The sequence below is a fragment of the Python bivittatus genome, unplaced genomic scaffold (assembly GCF_059951505.1).
Source record: "Python bivittatus isolate LINGU-HERP-01145 unplaced genomic scaffold, Pbiv_v1 ctg000390_np1212, whole genome shotgun sequence".
In the NCBI taxonomy this organism is placed as follows: domain Eukaryota; kingdom Metazoa; phylum Chordata; class Lepidosauria; order Squamata; family Pythonidae; genus Python; species Python bivittatus.
In genome coordinates this window covers 291,824-314,491 of record NW_028277070.1, presented here as the reverse complement: position 1 = coordinate 314,491, position 22,668 = coordinate 291,824, and the positions used below count along the sequence as shown (strand labels likewise).

At 47.2% G+C, this 22,668-nt stretch overlaps 2 protein-coding genes across 2 annotated transcripts; both read right to left on the bottom strand.

Moving 5' to 3' along the window:
* Positions 1 to 424: 424 nt before the first annotated feature.
* Positions 425 to 21,251, bottom strand: DDX51 (DEAD-box helicase 51). Its single transcript, XM_088143708.1, has 16 exons — positions 21,120 to 21,251; positions 16,372 to 16,733; positions 15,143 to 15,339; positions 13,129 to 13,279; positions 10,937 to 11,082; positions 10,357 to 10,428; positions 8,967 to 9,073; positions 8,327 to 8,435; positions 7,213 to 7,358; positions 6,796 to 6,988; positions 5,433 to 5,548; positions 5,090 to 5,206; positions 4,377 to 4,478; positions 4,154 to 4,217; positions 3,665 to 3,799; positions 425 to 2,833 (listed from the first exon to the last, which is right to left on the bottom strand). Exons 1-16 carry the CDS (start codon positions 21,140 to 21,142, stop codon positions 2,807 to 2,809), a joined length of 2,067 nt encoding a protein of 688 aa, XP_087999834.1. The 5' UTR covers positions 21,143 to 21,251; the 3' UTR covers positions 425 to 2,806.
* Positions 21,247 to 21,973, bottom strand: MIF (macrophage migration inhibitory factor). Its single transcript, XM_088143714.1, has 3 exons — positions 21,750 to 21,973; positions 21,456 to 21,628; positions 21,247 to 21,375 (listed from the first exon to the last, which is right to left on the bottom strand). The coding sequence occupies exons 1-3, from the start codon at positions 21,855 to 21,857 to the stop codon at positions 21,309 to 21,311; spliced, it is 348 nt and encodes a 115-aa protein (XP_087999840.1). The 5' UTR covers positions 21,858 to 21,973; the 3' UTR covers positions 21,247 to 21,308.
* Positions 21,974 to 22,668: the final 695 nt, after the last annotated feature.

Sequence of the window (22,668 nt, the reverse complement as noted above, 5' to 3'; positions counted from 1 at the left end):
TGTTACTTACTATCATATGTACCTGAAAACTCTTGACATACTGTTTTTGGAAAACTGCATTTTGTTAATTTTTCTCATGGGGAAGAGACACTATGGGGTAATGCAACTCTTGTAATTGATTAAAAAAAACTAGTTATATGGAAGATTTGGATGGATGCTGGGATTTTATTTTAGATCAAGTACTGGATGATAATGAGTTGTTTTTTTTTAATCATGTTCTATGTTTGAGGATAAATGGCATTTGTCCATTGCCAGCCATTTACTGATATCTCAGTTTAGACCAGTGATATTTTCAGCTTGAGACACCTTAGAAGCGATCGCCAAGTCCTACTAGCCAAAAAGGCCTACAATTAGTCTTTATAAATACCTGTTAATGAAAAATCAAGTTGATATGTAAATATCAAAAGATACTTGCATATCCTTTGAATCAATAGAAGTTGGAGTGCTCCATTTTGCCTAAATAATGGGAAACTGTTTTAATGTTTCATGTTTCCATAGAATATGGTTTATTGAACAAAAAAATTTCAGACTTACTGCATTTGTATAAAAAAGAAATAAGTAAACTTCACTTCTGTTGAAGACGCAATGAGAATATCATTAAAGTATATTTTTCCAATACCCTAACATTATTATGTTCAGGAAAGAAGCAATGACATATATTAATTTGACTTTGAGACCAGTTTCAATATTTTTGGATGTCCATATTCTTTCCAAACATATACCTATTACACAGAAATTGATAGCTGGAAACAAAAATAGATTTGCCGTCTTTTTCTTATTGCTGAGAGACTAGTCCTTCAACACCAGATAGATACATTTATGGCACTAATTACTCACCATATCAAATGTATGGATAAATAGAATGAAATATGGTCAGCCTTTACTGAAATCTGTCCATCTATGCTGAGTGGGACAGTTTTCAGTAGTCAATAGTCCATGAAGTAGTGGGCATTTTTGTTTAATTACTTACATTTGCAATGTTTTGCCTGGGGGGTGTTAGCATACTGTTTGTTTTTGCTGCTTATGGTATGGAGCCAGAGTAGTGGGCAGACACATGTGAGGAGTGCCAGGAAGAACCTCAACGGCCTCTCACTGCACAGAACCTCTCCCTTCCCTGGAGTGATCCTGCATGATGGACTCCCTTTGCCTGGCACGGCTGCTGCAGTCCATCTTCCTGAATGTTAGGAACTGGACACTTTGGTGGCAAACCCAGCTGAGATTTTGGCTGTGGGAACTTTGGCAAGGTGCTGTGGTGAGGAGGCAGGCAGTGGGAGTGGGGTTGGTTGGAGCCATGATGGCGGAACCCTTCTGAGCCCCCCAGGCACCTTGGTCTGCCTTCCTGTGTCCAGCTGGCGCTGCCCTCACCTTGCCTGGAACGGAGGCCTGCCTGAAGCCTTGCCTTGTGGCTTTCTCCCTGGATTGCTGCCTGCCTTTTCTCTAGTCTGCTGTGTGCTTGCAGCAGGCCTTTCTTTGCTTGCAAGGGCCTGGTGGGATGGGGGATTGGGCGGCTGTCCTGACCAGGTAGTTTCTGCAGCTGCTGGGAGTGTTGCAGAAGTGGCCAGGGGAGCTGCTGGTTGTGCGCAATTCATTCTGTTGGAAGGGGCCTGGAGTTGGGGAATGGGATGGCTGGGTGCAGGCAAAGGCTGACATGGAGTGAGGGCCAGCCACACCATCCAGACACTGGCAGGCAGGAGATATGGCAGGAATCTGGGGGTCAGTTGCCTGTGGGAAAAGTAACTTTGGTATCTTCAACTGATTCTGCCTTCTGCCCCGAGTTCATCCCTGAGCCAAGTCACCGGTCCTCGGAGGCCTTAGGCTCCAGCTGCTGAATGCTAGGTTGGTCTTTAATAAAGAGTCCTCCTCCAGAATGTTCTCCTGGATGAGGTAGTCAACCTGGCATGGGCTTAGAGGGGGCTGTACCTCTCCCAGAACTGTGCCCACCTGGGTTTTGAACGTGGTACAAAACGGAGCAGGGATGGCACTTGTCATTTGGGAAACCTTGACAGGTTCCAGAGGCTCTGTACCACAGATAAATAAAGGGATTGAAAAAACAAAAACTCAGCTGAACCTGACCGGCTGACATCCTGCTTGGCAAACACAAGCCATTTTATTCTGCAGGTGCTACGCGAATTCATCACGATGGCCAGCAGACAGTCTTCCAACCTAGAATTCCGCTAGTTCCTTTAAATAACATGGCTGGTGGCTCTCTGTGGATGCAGAAAGAACAAAGGAGCAAGCAAGCTTTGCCATGCTGAGTGCCACAGTTTAGGTTTGAAGCTGATCACTCACATTCACTTCAAGCCACCTATTTGGGCTTAGCAGAATATACAAACGCAGACGGTGCAATTTCTGTAATTCCAGACATACCCAGAAACAGACTGGATATCAAGAATGAATGTAACTGTTGTTTTATGGACAAGGACATCTCAGTTGCCCTATTTTGGAAACACAATCCAGCCATTTCAAACCTTAATTTGTGGGGCTACAGTTCAGAGGAATGTTGTGCTGACCGTACACTTGTTCAGGGTTGCTCATGAGAATGGCCCTGCACTGGCTAAGGCTGAAGAGCATGGTCTCTACCCAGAGAAGCTTTTATTAATTTGTTTTTTAAGAAGTGAGAATTATTCCTCCTGCTTTGCAGTGCGAGTAGGCTGTGTCCCTCCATTTGTTCTTCGGGACTTCAGGCTGCTCTTCATTATTCATATCTGCTTCTGAGCATTGTGCGCTCAAGAGCATGGAACTGGGTTCTGGTCCTGCTGGTTCTCAGCACCCTGGGGGCATACACGAAGCATTTCTCCTGTCTGCCTCAAGATCGCTTTCCAACCTGCTCCTCCTGTTGAAATAGAGAGGAGGTTTAGCACCTGGGAATGGTGGTTTGGACATTTCATTGCTTCTCCACTTTGAAAGAGATTAGCCTCAGAGTGATTACTTAAGCTGTTTGCACATTTTCACAGACAACGGGAGCAGCCAATTCACTTTTGCTCTGGCTAAGCCACAACCTGAGAAAAGGGAGCTCAGACTATGAAGCCTTTCCTGGGATCAGGAACCCAGCCCTTGTCTCCAGATGCCACTTTTCTTCAATGTAGATACTCAACTTCCCCTGTCTTCTTCACCACTAAACTTCAGAAAGTGGATCAGCCACAGAACAAATTAACACAACATGCTAGACTAAGGCATATCTCAGTTAGGAACAGACCCCACGATAATGACACTACTCTTGGATCATGGCTACCAGAACCTGTCCTGTGAGGGGAACCAGCAAACAAGACAAATTGTCTGTTTAGGGGATTATCAAAAAAGAGGAAGAAACTAAGCACAAACTGTGGCTTCATACCCCAAATCCTTAGTTCTGGCCACTTGTTAATCAATCCATGAAGCACCCTTGGCTTGATAATAATGCTTGCTTGTAAGAGAAGTCAATGTGTGCAATCAGCAAGGCTGTACCTAGCACATTGCTCAGTTTTATGTGTTATGTGAACTGGCTCTCTTAATTATAGATTTGAAAAATAAAAATGGAACTTTTCCATAACTGTGTATGCTGTGAGTTAGTACACAGCGTTTGCTTCTAAAGGCATAGAAAGTGTACACTAGCTTTACAATTACTTGTATAATTGCTCCAGTACAACCTCAACATATTAGCTTCCCTCCCTAAAACCCAGGATACCTTGACGGTGTGTGCAAGTTCAGCCAGGGCTTCTTCATATTGCTGGAGGAAAGGCTGAATGGACATGCTCTTAACCAGCTGTGGCTGCAATTCTGGAAGGCCTGCGTCCTTCAACATCTTTAGGAACTTATACTCCTGGAGAAGAGAAGCGGTTTAATATCACAACTTCTCTGCACCTCGACTACCTGCAGCAGTGGCGGAGTTCTCCACCAACCAGCAGTGTGGCCTAGTGGAAGTGCACCTAGCAATCCAGAAGAAGAAGCCACTGGGTGTCCAGACATCAGGCCGTGCAACTTCATGGTTCGGCCTTATTTGGGCTCCTTCCTGGGCTCTGGACTAGCCCAATCTTTGACATTTTTGCCACTCTTAAGTAGCACATCATACATCTCCCCCACGCATCCAGGTGCTACAGAATACATTCCAAGGAGAGTTTCCACAGGGTGGAACGAGTCACCCCCCTGCCCATTATTCCTCTCTACTGCAACATACCTGCCGCTTCAGTAGCATGGTGAAAGCCAGGCCTGCTTTCCCAGCACGAGCTGTTCTGCCCACCCTAAAGGCAGAAAGGCATCTGGTGAGGAGATGAACAGCTCCCCACCCCACCCGCCCTTTCCCAAGCTTTAAAGGGAAACCTGTGACGTTCAGGGAGAGAGCAGATTCATCTGCTACGCTATTTTGAAAACACCTCCTCCCCTTCCTCTGAGAAAAGTACCGATGAATGTAGGTTCTGATGAACTGAGGGGCATCGTAGCTAATGACACATTTCACAGCACCAAAATCAATTCCTCGAGCCGTGGCATCTGTGCTGATCAAACTATTCAGGAAAAAACATAAGGCAATTAACACAAATATTTTAGCATAACCAAAATCCAGCTGTGAGAGCCAGTTTGGTGCAGTGGTTAAGGCATCAGGATAGAACCAGGAGACTGTGAGTTTTAGTCCCACTTTAGGCACAAAGCCAGCTGGGTGACCTTGGGCCAGTTACTCTCTCTCAGCCCTGGGAAGCAGGGAATGGCAAACCACTTCTGAAATCTTGCCAAGAAAACTGCAGGGACTTGTCCAGGCAGTCGCCATTGATTTGAAGGCACCAAAAAACCCCCAAACAAACAAAAAAAACCCCAGCCGTGCTAGCCAAAGCACTGACGGATAAACCTGAGCTTTGGAAATCAGTACCAAAAATATGTAGCATTAAGAGCAGACCACAATGCAAAGGCAAGCTGGCACGATTTCACTAGCAAAACTCCCGAGAAGACCCCATTGCATAATGGAGCCTCTAAACAGTGGCACCTGCACCAGCAAGTTCCACAGCTTCCAATCCTAATGTAAACAGGCACTTGTGCAGACATGCAGTATGTGATGGAATTAGCAGGGGCATGATAACATTTCAGAGCAGAGGATGCCAAAACTGCTCCTTGAGGGACTCACAGTTGGATCTTGCCTTGTTCAAACTCCTTCAGTGTCAACTTCCTCTTGCTTGGACTCAGCTTTGAAGAAAACTCAGCTACATTCACTCCACCAAAGGCACGAATCAGCAGGGAGAGCCTGAGCATAGACAGAAGTAATGGTTGGGGTGGGGGGAACCAGCTGGGTAGAAGAGAATGTTTTTGCAGAAGGATGATCTTAGGCTCGGCACAGCTGGCAAAGATCCCTGCTGGAAGCCCCCAGCGCTGTTGCCAGTCAGTTCAGGGAATACTAACCTAGGACCAGTGGCCTGATCTGATACAAGGTGGCTGCCAGCACTGTTGTGAATTCTGCTGTGGAATCTCACCTGTGTGAGGTTTCTTTGCTATTGGTGAAGCACAGCACTTGGGAGAATTTCAGTCTCACCAAGAAATGCAGGAGGAACAGTGGTTTCCAATTCAGGCTGCACGGGACATAATATTGCTATCAAGAGAAAAGGAAAGATAGCGTTTGCCCTAGGGGTCCATCTCACTCCAAAGCCACCTGATTCGAGAGGAGAATACTTGGAAAAGCTTTCCTAGACTGACAGCAACAATGCTAAAAGTCTGGCAGTCCTGCTTTGCGGAGAAATCTATGAAAATATACCTGTTAAGATAATAGATTTCCAATCAATGCTTTAGATCAGTTCAATATATGTCTTGTTACCCAACACAGTAATTCAGAACTGCTAACACTGCATGGGACACAATTTAAATAATTCCAATATGAGTCACCAACTGTGAAGGAATGGTTTGATGAAGGCTGCGCTCGGGGAGATAAGCATTCCCTTAGCCCCCAGCAGGAGCCTGGGAAGGTTAAGAAGATGAGACTGGCACCATCCTAAGGAATTCACGGTGTTTTGGCTTGCTGGCTTGGGAAGTTTAGATTCAGTCTGGAGAGATTTCTGTCTTTGAAGTGGAAGCTAATAAACACAACAGAACTGTATCTGTACTGTCTCGTGGAGTTCTTTGTGCTGAACCTGACATCAATCTCTCCAGACTCAATCTAAACTTCCCAAGCCAGCAAGCCACAACACCGTGAATTCCTTAGGGTGGTGCCAGTCTCATCTTCTTAACCTTCCCACGCTCCTGCTGGGGGCTAAGGGAATGCTTATCTCCCCGAGCGGGGCCTTCATCAAACCATTCCTTCACACCAACTCTTGTATCAGCTGATCAGATATCTGTTCCACTTTCAAAGCCAACAATATAAAAACACCACCTGGAAAGCATGGGTGTCTGGTCTCCAAAACCAGTCCCCAGAGAAAGAGATGTTTCCAATTCCTGCTCTATTTGATGATTGTTCCTTTTGGTTGCATCTTTCTTTCCTAGAGTTAGGGTTAGAGTTAGCCCTAGAGGACAGTTATATTGACAACGTGGAATAAATATTAAATGAATAAACATATTTTCCAAGAGGTTCTTCCATTTCATCATCTTCTAGAATATATTCAAAAAACCTCGGAGCCTTTCCAGGTCTGATGGAATCTGTGAGGAGAGGACTTATGGCTGCCTTGTGCTACAACACATTCCTTTTTCAGATCGTGATTCAGGCTCCCTCCATCCTGACTTCCAGTGGAAAAAGAGGCTGAATGTTTCCCAGTCCACCACCCTGGCCTGTGAGGGGGCAAGGGCTCCTCTTCCAAGGGTGCATGGTGCCCAAAGTACATGAACAAGATCCAGGGAAGCCAGACTTACTGAAAGCCCCTCAGGGAGAATGTATTTTTCCCTGACGCATGGCTGAGACCCAGGCACATCAGCCGTTTTCCCAGATTGAGCTGGTGTGAAGAGACAAGGCTGGTAGAGGCCTAACTGCTGCAGCTTCTCAGGGTTCTGAGTCAGAGTGGCTGAGAAGAGGAGCTTCTGCAGAGGGAGCTGGGGGCAGCAAGCCCTGAAAAGTGGGGAAACACAAGAAAGAACATTCCTTCTGAAAAGCCAACCACCAAACACACACCCAGCCCTCTTTGCTCATCCACCATCACCCAGGTTGGTGTCATGACACTCAGTCACCTCTCTCTCAAGAAGGCCTCTGTGGAAGATCTGATGGACCAGCTCAGTAAGGGCAGGATGTGGGACCTCCAGCTCAAGGCAAGACTCCCTATGGCAGCTTCTTACCTTGCTGCTGTAGGGGGATTTAGCTGTGCCCTTCTGAACAGCCTGCTGGGACCAAAGCCCTCTTCAGGCTGGTATACAGCCTCCACCACTTGATGCAGCCAGTCCTGGTGCAGGTTGTCAATCATGCGATCTGCTTCGTCAATGATCTGCACTCAGAAATAATGGGGGGAAAAACACATTCAGACGAGAGACTCTGGTCTGGCAGGCTGGCAGCCATGGTGAGTATTTCTTGCCAAGAACCCAGAAGAGGCTGTGTCGGCTGCTCCCTATTGTTTGGAAGAAAGAGGAGGTGCAGGATCCTTAAGCACAAAGCCTGTGATGCATAGGTTGTGATTCCAGCTAAAGCTGTTCCTGCTGTGAGCTCACTGATGCTAACAAGGGCCTAGCAGGGGAAGACCACCCATCCCCTCCTCCAATTTATAGACTCAATCAATGGAAAGTACCAGCAGAAATCTGCTGGGAACTGTTGAAAACCTGAAAACACTTTCTGACAGGTAACCTTGGGGCAAAGGAGCACAGTTGGAATTCTGAAAGTACAGTGGTGCCTTGGGTCACGAACGCTTCTGTTCACGACCAATTCGGGTCACGAACAGTTCTGATCGCAAAATTTTGCCTCCGTTCGCGAACGCCAGATCGGGTCACGAACAGGATCCACGGCCATTTCCCCGCCCGTGACACCTGGTCCGCGGCCATTTCCCCGCCTGTGACACATGGTCCGCGGCCATTTTCCCACCCGTGACACGTGGTCCATGGCCATTTTCCCGCCCGACACGTGGTCCGCGGCCATTTTCCTGCCCGTCACGTGGTCCGCGGCCATTTTCCACCCCTGACACGTGGTCGGCGGCCATTTTTCCATCCCTGACACGTGGTCCCCGGCCATTTTCCGCCCCTGACACGTGTTCGTAGGGAGGGGGACTCTCCCTCCAAGCAATAGCCGCCTCCCTGTCCTCCACGCCAGAATGGATTAACGGTAATTACATTGAACCTTATGGGAAAATTTGCTTCGGGTCGTGACCAGAGTCGCAGAACGAATTAAGTTTGTGAACCGAGGTTCCACTGTATGTTTCTCTCACAATGGCTGCCCAAACACATGTTTTTGGGGAGGTGCCCTCACCAGGAAACGAAGCTCTCGCAAGCTGAACTGAGGACTTTGCTGGAGATGGTCCACCAGGCGTCCTGGGGTGGCTACAACAATGTCTGCCAGGCTACGAAATCCCATCAGCCTGCGAAAGGAAGGAAGGAAGGAAGGAAGGAAGGAAGGAAGGAAGGAAGGAAGGAAGGAAGGAAGGAAGGAAGGAAGGAAGGAAGGAAGGAAGGAAGGAAAGATCAGTAGCAGCACCTTTGGGCATGCTATTTTGGGTCCACTCCAGAAGTGGATTCACCTTAGGCCTGGACTGCTTTCCCATCACTTTCTAGGGACTGGAAAACATTGTAGCAAATGGTGAATGAGACAGGACAACCAGCCATGAGGGTGCACAAAGGATAACCAAGACCAAATCACAACATATTCCAATTCAAAGTCATTTCAGGATGGGCTCATACCATGCTCTATTAGAAATTAAGGATTCACAATTGCAAGTATACAGCAGACTTGGACTCACATGCAATCCACTTTTCAGGGTCATGGCACTAGAAGAGCTGCAGCTGAGTTCTTTCTTAGGATGGCCACAGATCTCAAATCTCTACTTCAAAGCTAACAGGACAAGACAGCAGGATTAAATCAAAACACAGAGCCCAGGAGAACATGAACTTACGTTGTCTCAACAAGGGACTCTTGTTCTTTCACAAAAGATTTCTGTCCAGTAAGCTGGACAACTTTCAGTCCAGTCCCATCAGTATAAATGTTGAATACTTTAGTCACCTATCAAAAGAAGTGAATTAGAAAGAAAAATGAGCAGGGCTGGTAATGTGAACATCAGGGAGGGAGGGAGGGAGGGAGGGAGGAAAACAGTAAGCAGAGAAGCATCTCCTCAACTCCTTCTGAGGGAGGCCCAACACTTAGGAATACCCAGAGACTCTGTAGGCAGATCATCTGTCCCAGCCTCCCATAATGTTCACTAGCAGGACAGAAGAGTTGCTTTTGTGTACACTGTGCTTGGAGATTAAGACTTCTAGAAAAAGCTTTTATAACACAGTTTGCCTTTCCCCGTTCAAAGAATCTGACAAAGGGCCAGACAAACCTGCCTTCCCTCCATAGTTTAGGACTGTGAGCATTAAAACCATCTGGGAGCCCTACTTATAATCCCACTGATGGGCTTGGTTCACAATGAATTGGCAAAGCAGGGACTTCTCAGTGGGAGCACTCTAATTATGGAATTCTCTCCAAGAGAGGTTCAACTGATCCCTGCACTCTCTTCTTCTAGAAAACAAATGAGGACCTGCCAGGAATGTATGGAAATCAGGATCTCCAGGGCCAACTTAACTGTAAGATCATCTTTTTTGTCTGTCTCTTTTTTAAAAATGAACATTTGTTGCATTTATTCTTTTAAAGTATTATTAGCTTTATTTTCATTGTTCTCGTATGAACCTCGTATGGACTTCTCTAGATGAGAGAGTGTTATAGAAATAATATCAATAACAGTTGGGTTCTTGGTGCTCTCTGAGTTTGGTTGTTTTCTTGCAGATGTTTCATTACCAGGCTAGGTAACATCTTAGTGCGAGGAAGCTGATGACATTACCTTGCCTGGTAATGAAACATCTGCAAGAAAACAACTAAGTGCAAAGAGCACCAAGAATGTAACTGTTAAACCCTGAGCTCCATACTTCTCTTCTATTGGAGTATCAGTAATAATAATGGCAACTCCCACTATGCCTTTGTCACCAGATCTCAGAGCTCCAACAAAATACACAGCAAACATGATAAGCTACAAGTCAGTTCACCAATTTTATGAAGTTCAACTGCAGATGTGCTGACATAATGTTAGCAGAGGGTTATAGCAATTCCTTCCTTTTCTTTAATTTGTCTCTCACCCAGGACCATTCTCAAGCTAGCCCGCTCCTATCACTCAAATATTCTTACGTGTGGACAGAGTCATAGTTCTGACCCTCAGCATTCCTACCCAAAGACATAATGGAAAAAACAATCTCTTGCTGAATGTGAATTCATAGCAGGGGCCAAAAAGACTTCCTTCCTTCAGAATATACCTGCTGTGCCAGCTCTTTGGTGGGTAAGACTGCCAGAGCTCGTACATGGCAGACAATGCGGTCTAACAGTGCCTGCCAAGACAAAAACAGGAAGTCAGAAATGGTCTGATGGTTCTATGTTACATCTTCCCAAATAAGTGCACAAAAAACAGTTCACTGTACAAACAGAGACACGTATGCACACAAACACCTTCCTGAAGCACAGGCGAGGTGTTCTGAGTGCTGCCAGAGCCTTTTACGGAGCACTGACCACACTTATCAGTTGCTACTGTCCCTTCAGATGATCTACAACATTTCTATTCACTCTAATTTTTCTATTTCATCTTTTTACTTAAAACTCACTACAAAACTTTCAGTTTTATGGTAAGAAAATTAAAAGTTTACAACTGGACTAAATTCTCCAAAATGCAGAAATATAGAAGTCTGGATCCAGTTCTTCCCTGGATGTTTCCACTGATCCCCTCTGGCATATCAGTACATTTCACAACCCTGGTGGTAGATCCTAGGGTGACTCTGGCTCTGGATGCCATGCGCACACTCAGATACAACCTAGCAGTGCTTAATTTTATCTGCAGCTCACCTGAACCACAGGAATGACGAAGGCCAAGGTTTTACCACTGCCTGTAGGGGCTGAAACGCAGATATCACTTGGTTGGTAGCCACCCCTTCCAGCTAATGCCCCATGGGGCCCACATTCCAAGATGGCTGGAATCACCTCAGCCTGAACTAAAGGAAGAAAGTGGGAAGTGTTACTGTATTGCCCTGGCCACCCAAGAGAACGCTTAAGAGGAGCTTTGCACAAAACAGAAAAAAAAATGGTGGAATGTTTTGAATGTCCATTGATATGATGAAGAAAAATGTGAAATATTTTAGGTGTTTGCCATAGACAATAATGGAACTCAAAACAAATGCCTTGTGCCCTCATTTTATGCCCTAGGACCAAAAACACAGGTGGGAGGCTGATCTGTAATTTTTAAAATTAATGCCACTAGCAAAAAGGCAGAAGATAACAAATAGCTTCCACTGATTTTTTAATCATCCAACAATTTCTCGGTAGGTCAGGTGGTAAATAGTATTCAGCTGCACCATTTCCTTTTGAGGATCTAAGATAAATACTGAGAGAGCAAGGGCTTGTTCGGTTTTCTGCGGTAGTACACTTAAAAGTGGAGTGGAATGAGATACAATCCTTTTGGCTGGATGCTGTGTCAGCCCCACTAGGTAAACCAAGCCAGGAAATCAATTCCACAGGAAGGTTAAGATTATTTTGACTGAGACTGGCTACAATTACAGAGTCTTGCGAGTCTGGGTATGCTGAACCTCCTCCCTTTTCTTGTACTCCCGTGTCCCCTGGGGTGGCATCTACCTGAGCTACTTCCCAACGTTATCTCATTTCTCTGGACTTAAAAAAACTTCAATCCCATTTGCCTAGGTAGCGGTTCTTGCGTATTTCTGTCAAGGTCATCTTCCTTATTTTCTACATCCTGGGATTAAACTCTGGCTGTTCTGAGCTCAGAATATTTTCTAAGCCCTTATTTCGTGACCAGATGCTGAGAAACCAAGTTAGTCTTTAGAACAGTAAGAGCCTGTCAAATCTCTATTCTGAAGACTGAGTCCTCCTCTCGAAAGAGGGTCATTCAGGCCAGAGCCAACGTGACACAGGCTACCTGTGACACACACTACCTGCTTCCTTTTGGATGAATTGCCAAAGCGCGAAAGAAAAATCGTTAGACAGGCAGGTGTCCCTGATCATAGGGGACAACAATTAGAGACCCTCCTGGCTACAGACAGTCAACCCACAGGAAGGCAGGGATGTGGCGGGGGGGGGGGGGAACAAAAGTAGCAGGAGAAAAAAGGAAGTTGAGCATGGAATCAGTGGCACTTCTAGGAGGCTGGTGAAGATCTTGAGGGGGAAGGGTGGTAGAAAGAATTCGACCGACCTGTCATTGGCATGCCATTCCTGACTGGGGACACCTGGGGAATGGGCAGTGGAAGGAAGCAGCCCGTTCCTGCCTTAAGGAGTCCTGAAGGACCCATGCATGACATGTCTGTTCAAAGATGGCTACTTCTTTCTCATTAACACATACACAAATTGATTCCTGAATTTGGGTAGGTGGTGGAAAACAGATGAAGAATAGAGAGATATCGAAAAGGCATTTGTTCACGCCCATGTCTATTTTTAGATATTTTATGACAATTCTAATTTAGCTCAAAGATTTGTTGCAGAGAAAAACGTACTTCCTGAGTTCTGTTACAATCATGAGGGAAATGTGACAGAATGGACTTATGAAGGCCATGCTCAGGGAGATAAGCGTGTTCTTAGCCTCCAACAGGAGCGTGGGAAGTTCAAGAAGATGAGGCTGGCACCTCCCTAAGGAATTCACGGTGTTGTGGCTGGCTGGCTTGGGAACTTGGGTTCAGTCTGGTGAGATTCTGTCTTGAGGTGGAAACTAATAAACGCAACAGAACTGTATTTGCATTGTCTCTTGGAGTTCTTTGGGCTGAACCTGACAGGAAATGCCCTACATAACATCTATCCCATATTAAATATTAAAAGAAGATTATAGTGGCTTTAAATAACACTTAAGAAAAGTAATACATTTAAAACAAAAACCATTAGCTGGTCAAAACTATTATCCCCAAGGCTGTCTGCTAACTGCATTTTTAATATACAAAAAGTGAAAATAGTATTTTATTACTATGTCACTTCCAAGATGAAAACTTGGTGGACAAACGTCAAAAATATGGAGCTGGCTCTCCTCATTGTTACGATACCTGGAAACAGGGACACTATTCCATTGGCTTGCAGCTTCTTCCTCAATTTAGGATGGATGACTGGGACATCTTGGAGAGGGACCAGGTTCTCTCTGATCTGTCTGTGGAATAGCTTTGGCTGAGCGAACCACTGTGGCACAAAAGGCTGCGCCTGGAAGGTAAACACAGAGTCCTCAACTTGGAAGTCCAACGCCCCAACCTAAGCAAGGATCCAAACTGCAGCATTTCTGGCAGGTGACTGCCTAGTGTCTGCTCTGAACCCATTCACTGAAGGGAAGCCCACTGCCCCTCTCACAACTGCCTCCACTGTCACACTGCTCTTGCTGCCGAGGCTGATTTTTCCCCTAACCTTCAACTAATCTGCACTAAATTAGGGCCAGCAAGACAGCAGTTTGGCAGATTAAAAAGCCACCCTTTTCATTAAATGTGAGTGGGGGGAGCAGTCAAGAACCACAGTGAGTAGAAGAGAACCTCACTGAAGTGGCTATATGTAGAATGCGGGGTTCTTCCCCTTCTGAAGGAGCTTGTAAGTGTTTTGGGGTGGTTCTGTTGTGTTAAGCCTAGATGATACACTAGCTTTAACTTCTGTTAAAATATGACAGGGAAATTGCACATTGTTTCCTGAGGGTTTAGTGTCTGAATTAATTGGAATGATTTCTAGGGGCTACCAAAATGTACTTACTAAATAACCAGATAAACTATTAATTTTCAACATTTTGCATCCAATTGTGTTACTGACCTCATTGAAGCATACTTCAAGAAATAGGATAAAACACATTGGTTAGTTTCAATTATCAGAAAACTAAAATCATGGCATTTGCCAAAAGGCCCAAGAGCCACTCCCGGAGCATAGATGGTCACGAGATTGAGCAGGTCTCCTGCTTCAAATACCTGGGAGTAGTTCTTCATTCTGCCAGCAGTAGGAAAGCCCATGGGGACTACATTGCTGAAAATGCACAGGGGAGCTCATCTGCCATCCTTAAATTCCTCAAGATAAGAGGTGGCCACTATATTCCTGCAGCACTCAAATTATCTGAAGCCAAGCCAATAGCACAACTTCTTTATGGTGCCCAGCTGGGCCTCTTCTCCAATTTTGCACCATTAGAACTTCTACAATCCAAATTTCTAAGATTGGCCCGTCAAGTCCCAAACTGTGTCTCTAACGCTACCCTGAGACTAGAGACAGGCCTCATGAAAGTGGAGGCTAGAGTGTGGGTGACCATACTCAACTATTGGCTCAGACTCTCCTTTTTTCCCCTTGGCATTGCCCCATTAACTATCCACATGGAAACAGGCAGTGGGAACTAAAATCTCATCCCGGGGCATCTCTCCAGGTCTTCTACTCAGCATGGGATACGGTCAGGCCAAAGCACTCATTAAACAACATGTAGCAGACACAGAGGGCCCACTGGATCTAGCCAGGACCCCAACCTTTATTGCCAGTGAATCCGACAGGTACTCTGCTTCCCCTATGGCATACCTAGCTAAACCTGGAGTCCCTAAACACTGGAGGGCCTTTGCTCTGGCATGACCCCATGCCCTCCCCTCAACTGTCCTTGAAGGCCGATACAGGAAGATTCCTTACCCGGAGAGACAATCCCCTGACTCTGGACACACAGGAACAACGGAGCATGTGCTTCTCCAGTGCCTGCATTACAGAGGCACTCATACTAGCCTCATCTCACCATAAATACCCAGGACACACAGGACAATTCTACACCCCCCTGCTGCTTTCAGATACCAACGCTGCTACAACATACAATGTGGCCAAGGTTCTGTGCAGCAGCACTCAAAATTCATCGGATGATGACCTGTGCCACAAACTAGAGTTAATGAACACCCAGTTTGCTATATTATAGATTTTTACATATACTTTGTTTTAATATCTTCTAGTTTTTCATGTTTTTTTTAGACTCTGATGTATCTTCTATGCTTTTTAATTGAGTGTACCCCACCCTCCTTATGCTGGTCTATGACTGATTTGACATTGGTTAGTTGGTTATCAATGTATTACCTTATGCACAGTCTTTTGATCACAAGGACCAAGGACAGTCATGCTAGAAGATGGAGAAGTTGTTCTTGGATTTAGTGTCAGCAACATCCGATCCTCTTCTCCGTGGCTCTCTCTTGTGTTATCTCCAAAACTGTCCACTCTTTCTTCTGCTGCAGTAAGTCTGTTTTCCAGACGATTCTCCAACATACCTTCATCACCTGATAAAAGGAACAGAAATAACAAAAATAACTTGATTTTTAAGAAACATTTTATGGAAGAAAGTGCCTGATCCCAAGGTGTGTGTTTTCAAGCAGAAAGGGGATCTAGGTGAGGAACCATTTTCTAATAGTACCAGAAACAGTATTTTCTAATAGTATTTATTTGTTTGTTTGTTCGATTTATATAGCTGCCCATCTCACAGATGTGTCTCTGGGCAACTTACAGTGTTAAAAACACAAAAAACCATACAAAAATAACCTAAATCATAATAACAAAAGAGCATTAAAACATTAAAATAATAAAAATGATTAAAATCATTAAAAAAACATAATCTGTGGGAGGGCGGACTCAAATTCACTAGCAGTACAGCCATTTTGCAGGCTCCGCACCACCACCACCAGATCCCCAGGTCAGAGGGCAAAGCCGTGTCCTCAGGCCCTTCCAGAAGGCCAGTAAGGTCAGGGCAAGTTTGAACTCAGGGGGAATGATGTTCCAGAGGGCGGGTGCCATGGCAGAAAGGCTCTCCTTCTAGATCCCATCAGGTGACATTCCTTCATGGACAGACAGGACCTGCAACATGCCCCTTCCGCCGGACCTGATGGGGCAGGTAGATGTGAGTGGGGAGAGGTGGTTCCTCAAGTATCATTCTCTAAGAGTACGAAACCAAAAAGCCAAAGAGAGAAGCAGGTGTCTACTTTGTGCTGACTTGGGTTCTTGCAGTCTGTTGGTAACAGAAACATAGATACCAACGGGTGCCTGCATAACAGCCACATGATGCAGGCAAGAAGAAGGTAACTTGTAGAACACACCAGGACAGGTAAGTGCAGATTATGCTAAGAGAAGTAAAACCCAACTCATGAAAAGTTTGTTGCATTTTGCTTACAGAAGCTCCTGTTATGGAATAAGCTCTATTCTACAGTCTGAAAAATATCTATAAAGATTAACAGTCCCTCATAGAGTGACCAACAACCAAATGAAACTTGCCCAAAGCTCCCAGAAATGACCCAGCCAACAATCAAAATCTGTTTTACCTTGAACTGCTTCTGTCTTTCCTTGAGGTGTTTTGGATTTCCCACCATTCTTTTTACTCCTGCTTGAGCCATCTCCTTTTTCGGGCAAACTTTCTTCCCTACAAGCGTATTGTCTCTGACCCTTTTCTCTGTGGCTTTGGGCTGAAGGAGATTTCTGACTTACTTTCTTCTTTTTGATTGTTTGCTTTAATTCCTTCTCAGCCTCTTCTTCAAAGATTTCAGGCTCCAATCTCTTTAGCTGCACAGAAGTGGGCCAGTTCTGCTCCTGTTTTTGCAGCTGCCGAGTTCTTGCTTGCTCCTGGAGGCGATGTAAGAGCAACTGGGATTTATGTTCTGGATTATCCTCTTCATCACTAACGTATCTGTGGATTTCCCGTGGAAAGTAGTTTTAACACATAGACAACAAAAGTTATTCATCTGGTTTTGGGAGAGTGAAAACTATTTATGTGCTATCTTTAACGTTCAGTTGAATATTCAACTCTATTTAAGCTACTTGTCTTCAGCTTTAAATTTTTGCTCTTATTTTAGCGCAGTATATGCTACTTTTAGAGCTACCAATTACACACAAAAAGAATTTTCTGGGGCGGAATCCCAACTACAGAACTTCCTCATTTTATTAGGTATTTATATCTATTAGTGTATTTGTTCTTCCAATCTTGCATTTTAATTTTTGACCATCTGTACATTAATTATATCAGATGGGTTGATCTGGTTTTATGGAATGATAGTTTAAGTATTTTGAGAACTTTTTGAAAGGCTAGTAAAACATCTGAAAACTCTAATTCCAAATGCGCCCATTCTTTTCCCATATAAAGGCAGAGAATTTCTTCCCTTTTTCCTCTGGGAATTACTTTTAGCTTCTTTCTTTAAATGTATTTTATTTGAGCATCTGAGTGATGCTGTGACTACCCTTTTGTGGTACCTGGAGGCTGTGGGGGTCTGGATGGGGAACAACAGCCTTCAGCTGAACCCTGGTAAGATGGAGTGGCTGTGGGTTCAGGACTCTTCCGTAACTGAGGCCTTTACCAGCTATGGTCCTGGATGGGGTAGCACTGCCCCAGACAGACCCAGTGTGTAATCTGGGGGTCCTCCTGGAGTCACAACTCCTGCTCGAGGAGCAGGTGGCAGTCGTGGCTAGGAGGGCCTTTGCTCAACTATGTGTTGTGCACCAGTTACGCCCTTTTCTGGATTGGGAGTCCCTCCAGTCAGTCACTCGTGCCCTTGTCATCTCCAGTATAGACTATTGCAATGCACTCTACATGGGGCTACCTTTGAAAAGTATCCGGAAGCTTCAGCTGGTTCAAAATGCAGCCACACGGGCAATTTTAGGTGCCCCAAAGATGGCACGTTATACCTTTGCTGCATGAGCTGCATTGGGTCCCAGTTTGCTTCAGGGTCCAATTCAAGGTGTTGGTTATCACCTTTAAAGCCCTACATGTCATGGGACCGGGTTACCTGAGGGACCATCTCACCCCCATTATATTGACCCGTCCCACCCAGTCAAGCAGAGAGAGTATGCTGTGGACCCCGTTGATGAAAGAATGTCGACTGGAGGGGTCCAGAAAGAGAGCCTTCTCTGCTGTGGCCCCCACCCTATGGAATACTCCCCCCACAGAGGTGAGGCAGGCCCCAACTCTCGTCCTTCTGGAAAAGCAGTCAAGACCTGGCTCTGCCAACTGGCATGGGGCGAAAAAAGGGGCAACCAAACCTGGGGGTGGCTAGCACTTAAAGATGCTCCCATATGTTAACTTCTTACTGATCATCAACATCTTGGAAGATATTATTTGTGTATGTGTTTGGTTTTATTCTATTTTTACTGTATTTTTATACTGTTTTTATTGTATTTTAATTAATATTTATTGTTTTATTGTGAACTGCCCAGAGTCACTTCTTCGTGAGATGGGTGGTATCTAAATTTGAAATATATATATATATATATTACATTTATATAGCCATCTATCTCACTACCGTGATTCTAGGCAACTTACAAAGTTAAAAATCCAGAAAACAGTACAAAATCAACCAAAGAATAACTGCAAAAATCATTAAAAATAAAACTACTAAAACCATTAAAACCATAAAAACCTCATCAGTGGGACAGCACCATTCATTTTCCTAAAAGGAGAATCACTTAGCAGGCTCTCCACTGTCACCAGATTCTCAGGCCAGATGACAAAGCAATGTTTTCAGGCCCTTCTGGAAGGCCAGCAAGGTTGGGGCCAATCTGATCTCAGGGCGAATGATGCTCCAGATGGCGGGTGCCACAGCAGAAAAGGCTCCCTCCTGGATCTTGTCAGATGAGTCCTTCATAGATAGGACCCAAAACATGCCCTTTCTGCTGGATCTGATGGGTAGATGTGATTGGGGTGAGGCGGTCCCTCAAATACTCTGGCTCCATGCCATGTAGGGCTTTATAGGTCATCACCAGCACCTTGAACCCAGAAGCAAATTGATAGCCAATGCAGCTCACAGAGCAGAGGTATAACATGCGCTGATCTAGGGGTGCACATAAATGCCCACACATTTTGCACCAGCTGAAGCTTCCAGTTGTTCTTTAAGGGCATCCCCATGTAGAGCACATTATGGTTATCCATATGGGAGATGACCAGGGCATGAGTGACTGAGTGTAGAGCCTCTTAATTCAGGAATGGGCACAACTGGCACACAACTTGAAGCTGTGCAAAGGCCCTCCTAGCCATGGTTGCCACTTGCTTTTTGAGGAGTCATGTGTCCTGAAGGACCCCTAGATTGTACACCAGGTGTGTCTGGGGAAGTGCCACCCCATCCAGAACTGAAGATGGTAAATTCCCAGACCTTGGTGGTCCCAAGACCGAAAGCCACCGAATCTTCCCAGAGTATGAGGATTATTATTAAATGTATCAGACTCTGTAGAGAATAAAGAGGACGACCTTGGCGGAAACAGGGAAGAACTCTTAGCAATGCAATGAGGGGGTAAACATTGCTTGGTCCCAGACAGACCCCCCCAGTTCAAACGAAGATAAAGGAGGGAGGAAAAGCAAGATTTCATTACTATAGCCAATCTTATTCTTAATAAAATAGTTTGGCAAACATGGCATCTTGTTTCTTCATCTGATCTACCTTGTAGGGCTGACAGACCCATTGTAATACCATCATGTAAATAAGAATGTAAAAAGAATAGAAAATAATAAACTAAAAACGGGGCAAAAAAAAAAGGCAATACTGAGCTCAGTGTTATCAGTAAACTTGACCATAATCTGCAGCATGGGGTTGTGGAACCACAGCTCCTATCATCCCCAACTTTGGGGATGGGGACTGCAATCCCTTTACCTCGGGGGTGGCAGATGTACTAAATAAACTTGGGTAAGATGGCTGCAGCTTTGTAACCTTCCGGGGAGCCTTTCCCTCAGGTTGCACAAGACAGAAGCCACCACTTGATCAGCCGGGCTTGGATATCAATAGTATTATTCTTAATATTTAAATTTATTAGCCACCCAACCCCAATGGACTCTGTGGATCCCCTTGAACAATTTCTAGTCCAACCAGTTGGGCTAGTTTACACCATTACAGAAACACTTGTGTTTTTCTCCTCTTTCCTTTTGCAGCATAGTTGCTTGAGGCATAGGCCAGGGGCTTTGTCTATTGATCTGTAAATGGCTCTGGAAAGCGCGGTAGAAGCGACTTCTAAATAATTCTGAGCAGCATTGGTTAGCTTTGCCTTGCTAACGAATGCAGAAGAGTAAGGAAACATCTCCAGACAGCTACAATGTAAGCTGGTATTTCTGGCACGGCTGAGTCCCTTCCCTCATTAATAAGGTTTGCTCACAGGGTGTATGATTGGGGAAGGACATTACCAGGAAGGAAAATATGCTTTTCTCCAAGTTTCCACAGGGCTGCAACAACCTATCGTGACTCCACTGGTCTGCAGCTTAGATGTCACAAATGAAAGGTAGGGCAGCAGTCATATAATATGCAGCACTTCCCCTGGTGGAATCCCCTGAGGGCTTTGCACTTTCCCTATTTGGAAAAAGTAGATGGGCAGAACTAGAGCGAATAGGTGAAAAGAGGGAAAACAAATTTTAACTCAACGCTAGAGGGACAGGAGAGATTGAATCAGAGCTTGGACACTCCAGATGAGGTAGCAGCACGTTTAAAAACCCACTACGGATGTTACTGCAGAACATCCCAACATTCCTATTCCTATGCTTTGGGAGATGCTTGCCTTAGCTCACTCGGGGTCTGATTGCACCGACGGCCCAATCTCCGCCTTACCGCTTTGGCCCCCCTACTTTGGCGTTGCGCTCTGGAGCTCTGTTGTTAAAGCATGACCCGTCTTCTTCTTCTCTTGACTTTGACAGCCTTGGCACAAGCCGTGTGCTTTTTTTTGGTTAGTCTCACACCTTAAACGCTTTAAACATTTTAACGCCTCCCCCATGTGGATGATTAAACGGAGCGCGTCGGAGTCCTCTTACGGCGGACCGTTTTCCTTTCGCGCGCGAATGCGATGAGCTCGGCGCGTCCAAGTTCAGAAGGCCGTGCCGAGGCTGCTCCTCAAGAGCCCCCGGCCTGCCCCACGAAACTCGCCCCGGCGCCTCAGAAGCCCATCAGCTTCCCTCCAAAACGGCCGGAGAAGCGTGGAGAAGCACTCACGCCCGGCCGGTTCGGCGAGCGCAACCCGAGGCAGGAAAGCCCCGGAAGGAGGGCCGCCGGCCCGACCCTGCCCGGCACCCCCCTTCGGGCGACGCGACGCCCAAGCCGCGCGGCCTCACCTGGGAACGGCGAAGAGCGCCATCTCGGCCGGCGGCGCGTCCCGATGACGCCAAGCACACGCGCCAGGCTCCGCGTCCCCCGCCCCCCGCGCACGCGCAGTCAGAGACGGCAGACACAGGCAGAGCGGCCGCTCGGAAGCTTTTATTGCCCCGCCCCACCCGCCCGCCCCCGTGGCAGCCGCGGCGCCGCTACGCGAAGGTGGAGCCGTTCCATCCCACGTTGGCCGGGGCCATGTCGTAGAAGAAGATGTAGACCCTGCGGGCGGGGGGAGAGAAGACGGAGTCAGAGGGAGGGAGAGGGAAGGAGGGAGCCCCGCCCCTGGCCCCGTCCCTGACCTGTCGGCGGGGATGCGCAGGCGCTTCGCCAGCAGCGCGCTGAGGAGCGCGGTGTAGGCCTTGTTCTGCGGCGCGCTGATCTTGCCGATGCTGTGGAGGGTGCAGAGCGCGCAGGGCGCGCAGGAGCCTCCGAAGGACATCACCTGGTCCGGCAGCACCTGCACGGCGACATACTGGACGGGGAGAGAGAGAGGGAGAGAGAGGGAGGGAGGAGCGCTCCCCCCGCGCCCAGGGCGCCCGGCCCCCCCCGCCCGCCCGCCCGGCCGGCCGGCCGGCCGGCCAGCCGCCCCTCACCTGCGCCGGCTTGCCGGTGGCCTTGGCCAGCTCCTCGGTGAGCTCGCCCAGCAGCCCCTCGGGCAGCGCGTCGCGGGGGACGCTGGTGTGCACCACGAAGGCCGGCATCGCGGGAGGAAGGTCGGCCGGGGAGGAGGAGGCGGCGGCGGCGGCGGCTCCTGCTGCTGAGGCTGCAGCTGTTGCGGCTGCCGAGCGCGCCGGCCACGCCCCCGGGTGGCCCCTCCCGCAGCCCCGCTTGCCCTGCGCCGAAGGCAGACCGGCCCCTCCTCCAAGGGAGACGGCGGGGGGCCGGGGCGGGCCGGTTCCCGCCCCCTCTCGGCCCGCCCCGTCAGTCAGCGGCGGGAAGGCGCCGCCGCGGGCCTGGTGGGTGGGGGCCGCAGGAGCCGGGCCGGGCCTGGCGACCCCGGGGAGCCAGGAGGGGGGGCGGCGGCCGAGGGCGGGCGCTGGTTCCCCTGCCTCGGCCGGGCGTGAGGGAGCGCTCTTCGGCCGGCTCCCTCAGTCGAGGAGCCCCGCCGGGAAGAAGCCGGCAGAAAAGACGAGGAAAAAGCCAGCGGGAATGGGAAGCGGAAACTAAAAAAGATAGAAGATAGATTGCAGGAAAAGGCGGCAGAGGTGTGCGAGGATTAAGGCGACGGAAATAGAGAAGTAAACATATTGGAGGGGGACGTAGTGAAGTTGGACTTTACGGAAAGTGGTGTGGGTGACGAGCTTGCACGTAGAAAATACGTGGTCAAAATGGAAAATAGTTTTGTTGCTACGATTCACCTCTACGCTAGTTTCCCACTTCCTTTCTTTTCTTTGTAAGCTTCCCTTTTGTAAAATAAGGGTCTCCCCCAGCCCCCAGAGGGAGATACAAAAACCCAGTCGACTGGCTTGGTTTCCAGTGCTTTGCGTCTGTGGAGTCTGGGTCGGTCTGGTT

What these genes read in the sequence shown, in the direction of transcription:
- DDX51 (XM_088143708.1), bottom strand. Translation starts at nt 21,142, where the DNA reads ATGGCGCTCTTCGCCGTTCCCAG. An exon ending in TCGTCATTCCTGTGGTTCAG is followed by an intron (nt 10,429 to 10,936) that starts GTGAGCTGCAGA and finishes TTGTCTTGGCAG; the next exon opens with GCACTGTTAGACCGCATTGT. An exon ending in TGCGAGAGCTTCGTTTCCTG is followed by an intron (nt 7,359 to 8,326) that starts GTGAGGGCACCT and finishes TTCTGAGTGCAG; the next exon opens with ATCATTGACGAAGCAGATCG.
- MIF (XM_088143714.1), bottom strand. Translation starts at nt 21,857, where the DNA reads ATGCCGGCCTTCGTGGTGCACACCAGCGTCCCCCGCGACGCGCTGCCC. An exon ending in CCACCGGCAAGCCGGCGCAG is followed by an intron (nt 21,629 to 21,749) that starts GTGAGGGGCGGC and finishes CTCCCCGTCCAG; the next exon opens with TATGTCGCCGTGCAGGTGCT. An exon ending in CTGCGCATCCCCGCCGACAG is followed by an intron (nt 21,376 to 21,455) that starts GTCAGGGACGGG and finishes CCCCGCCCGCAG; the next exon opens with GGTCTACATCTTCTTCTACG.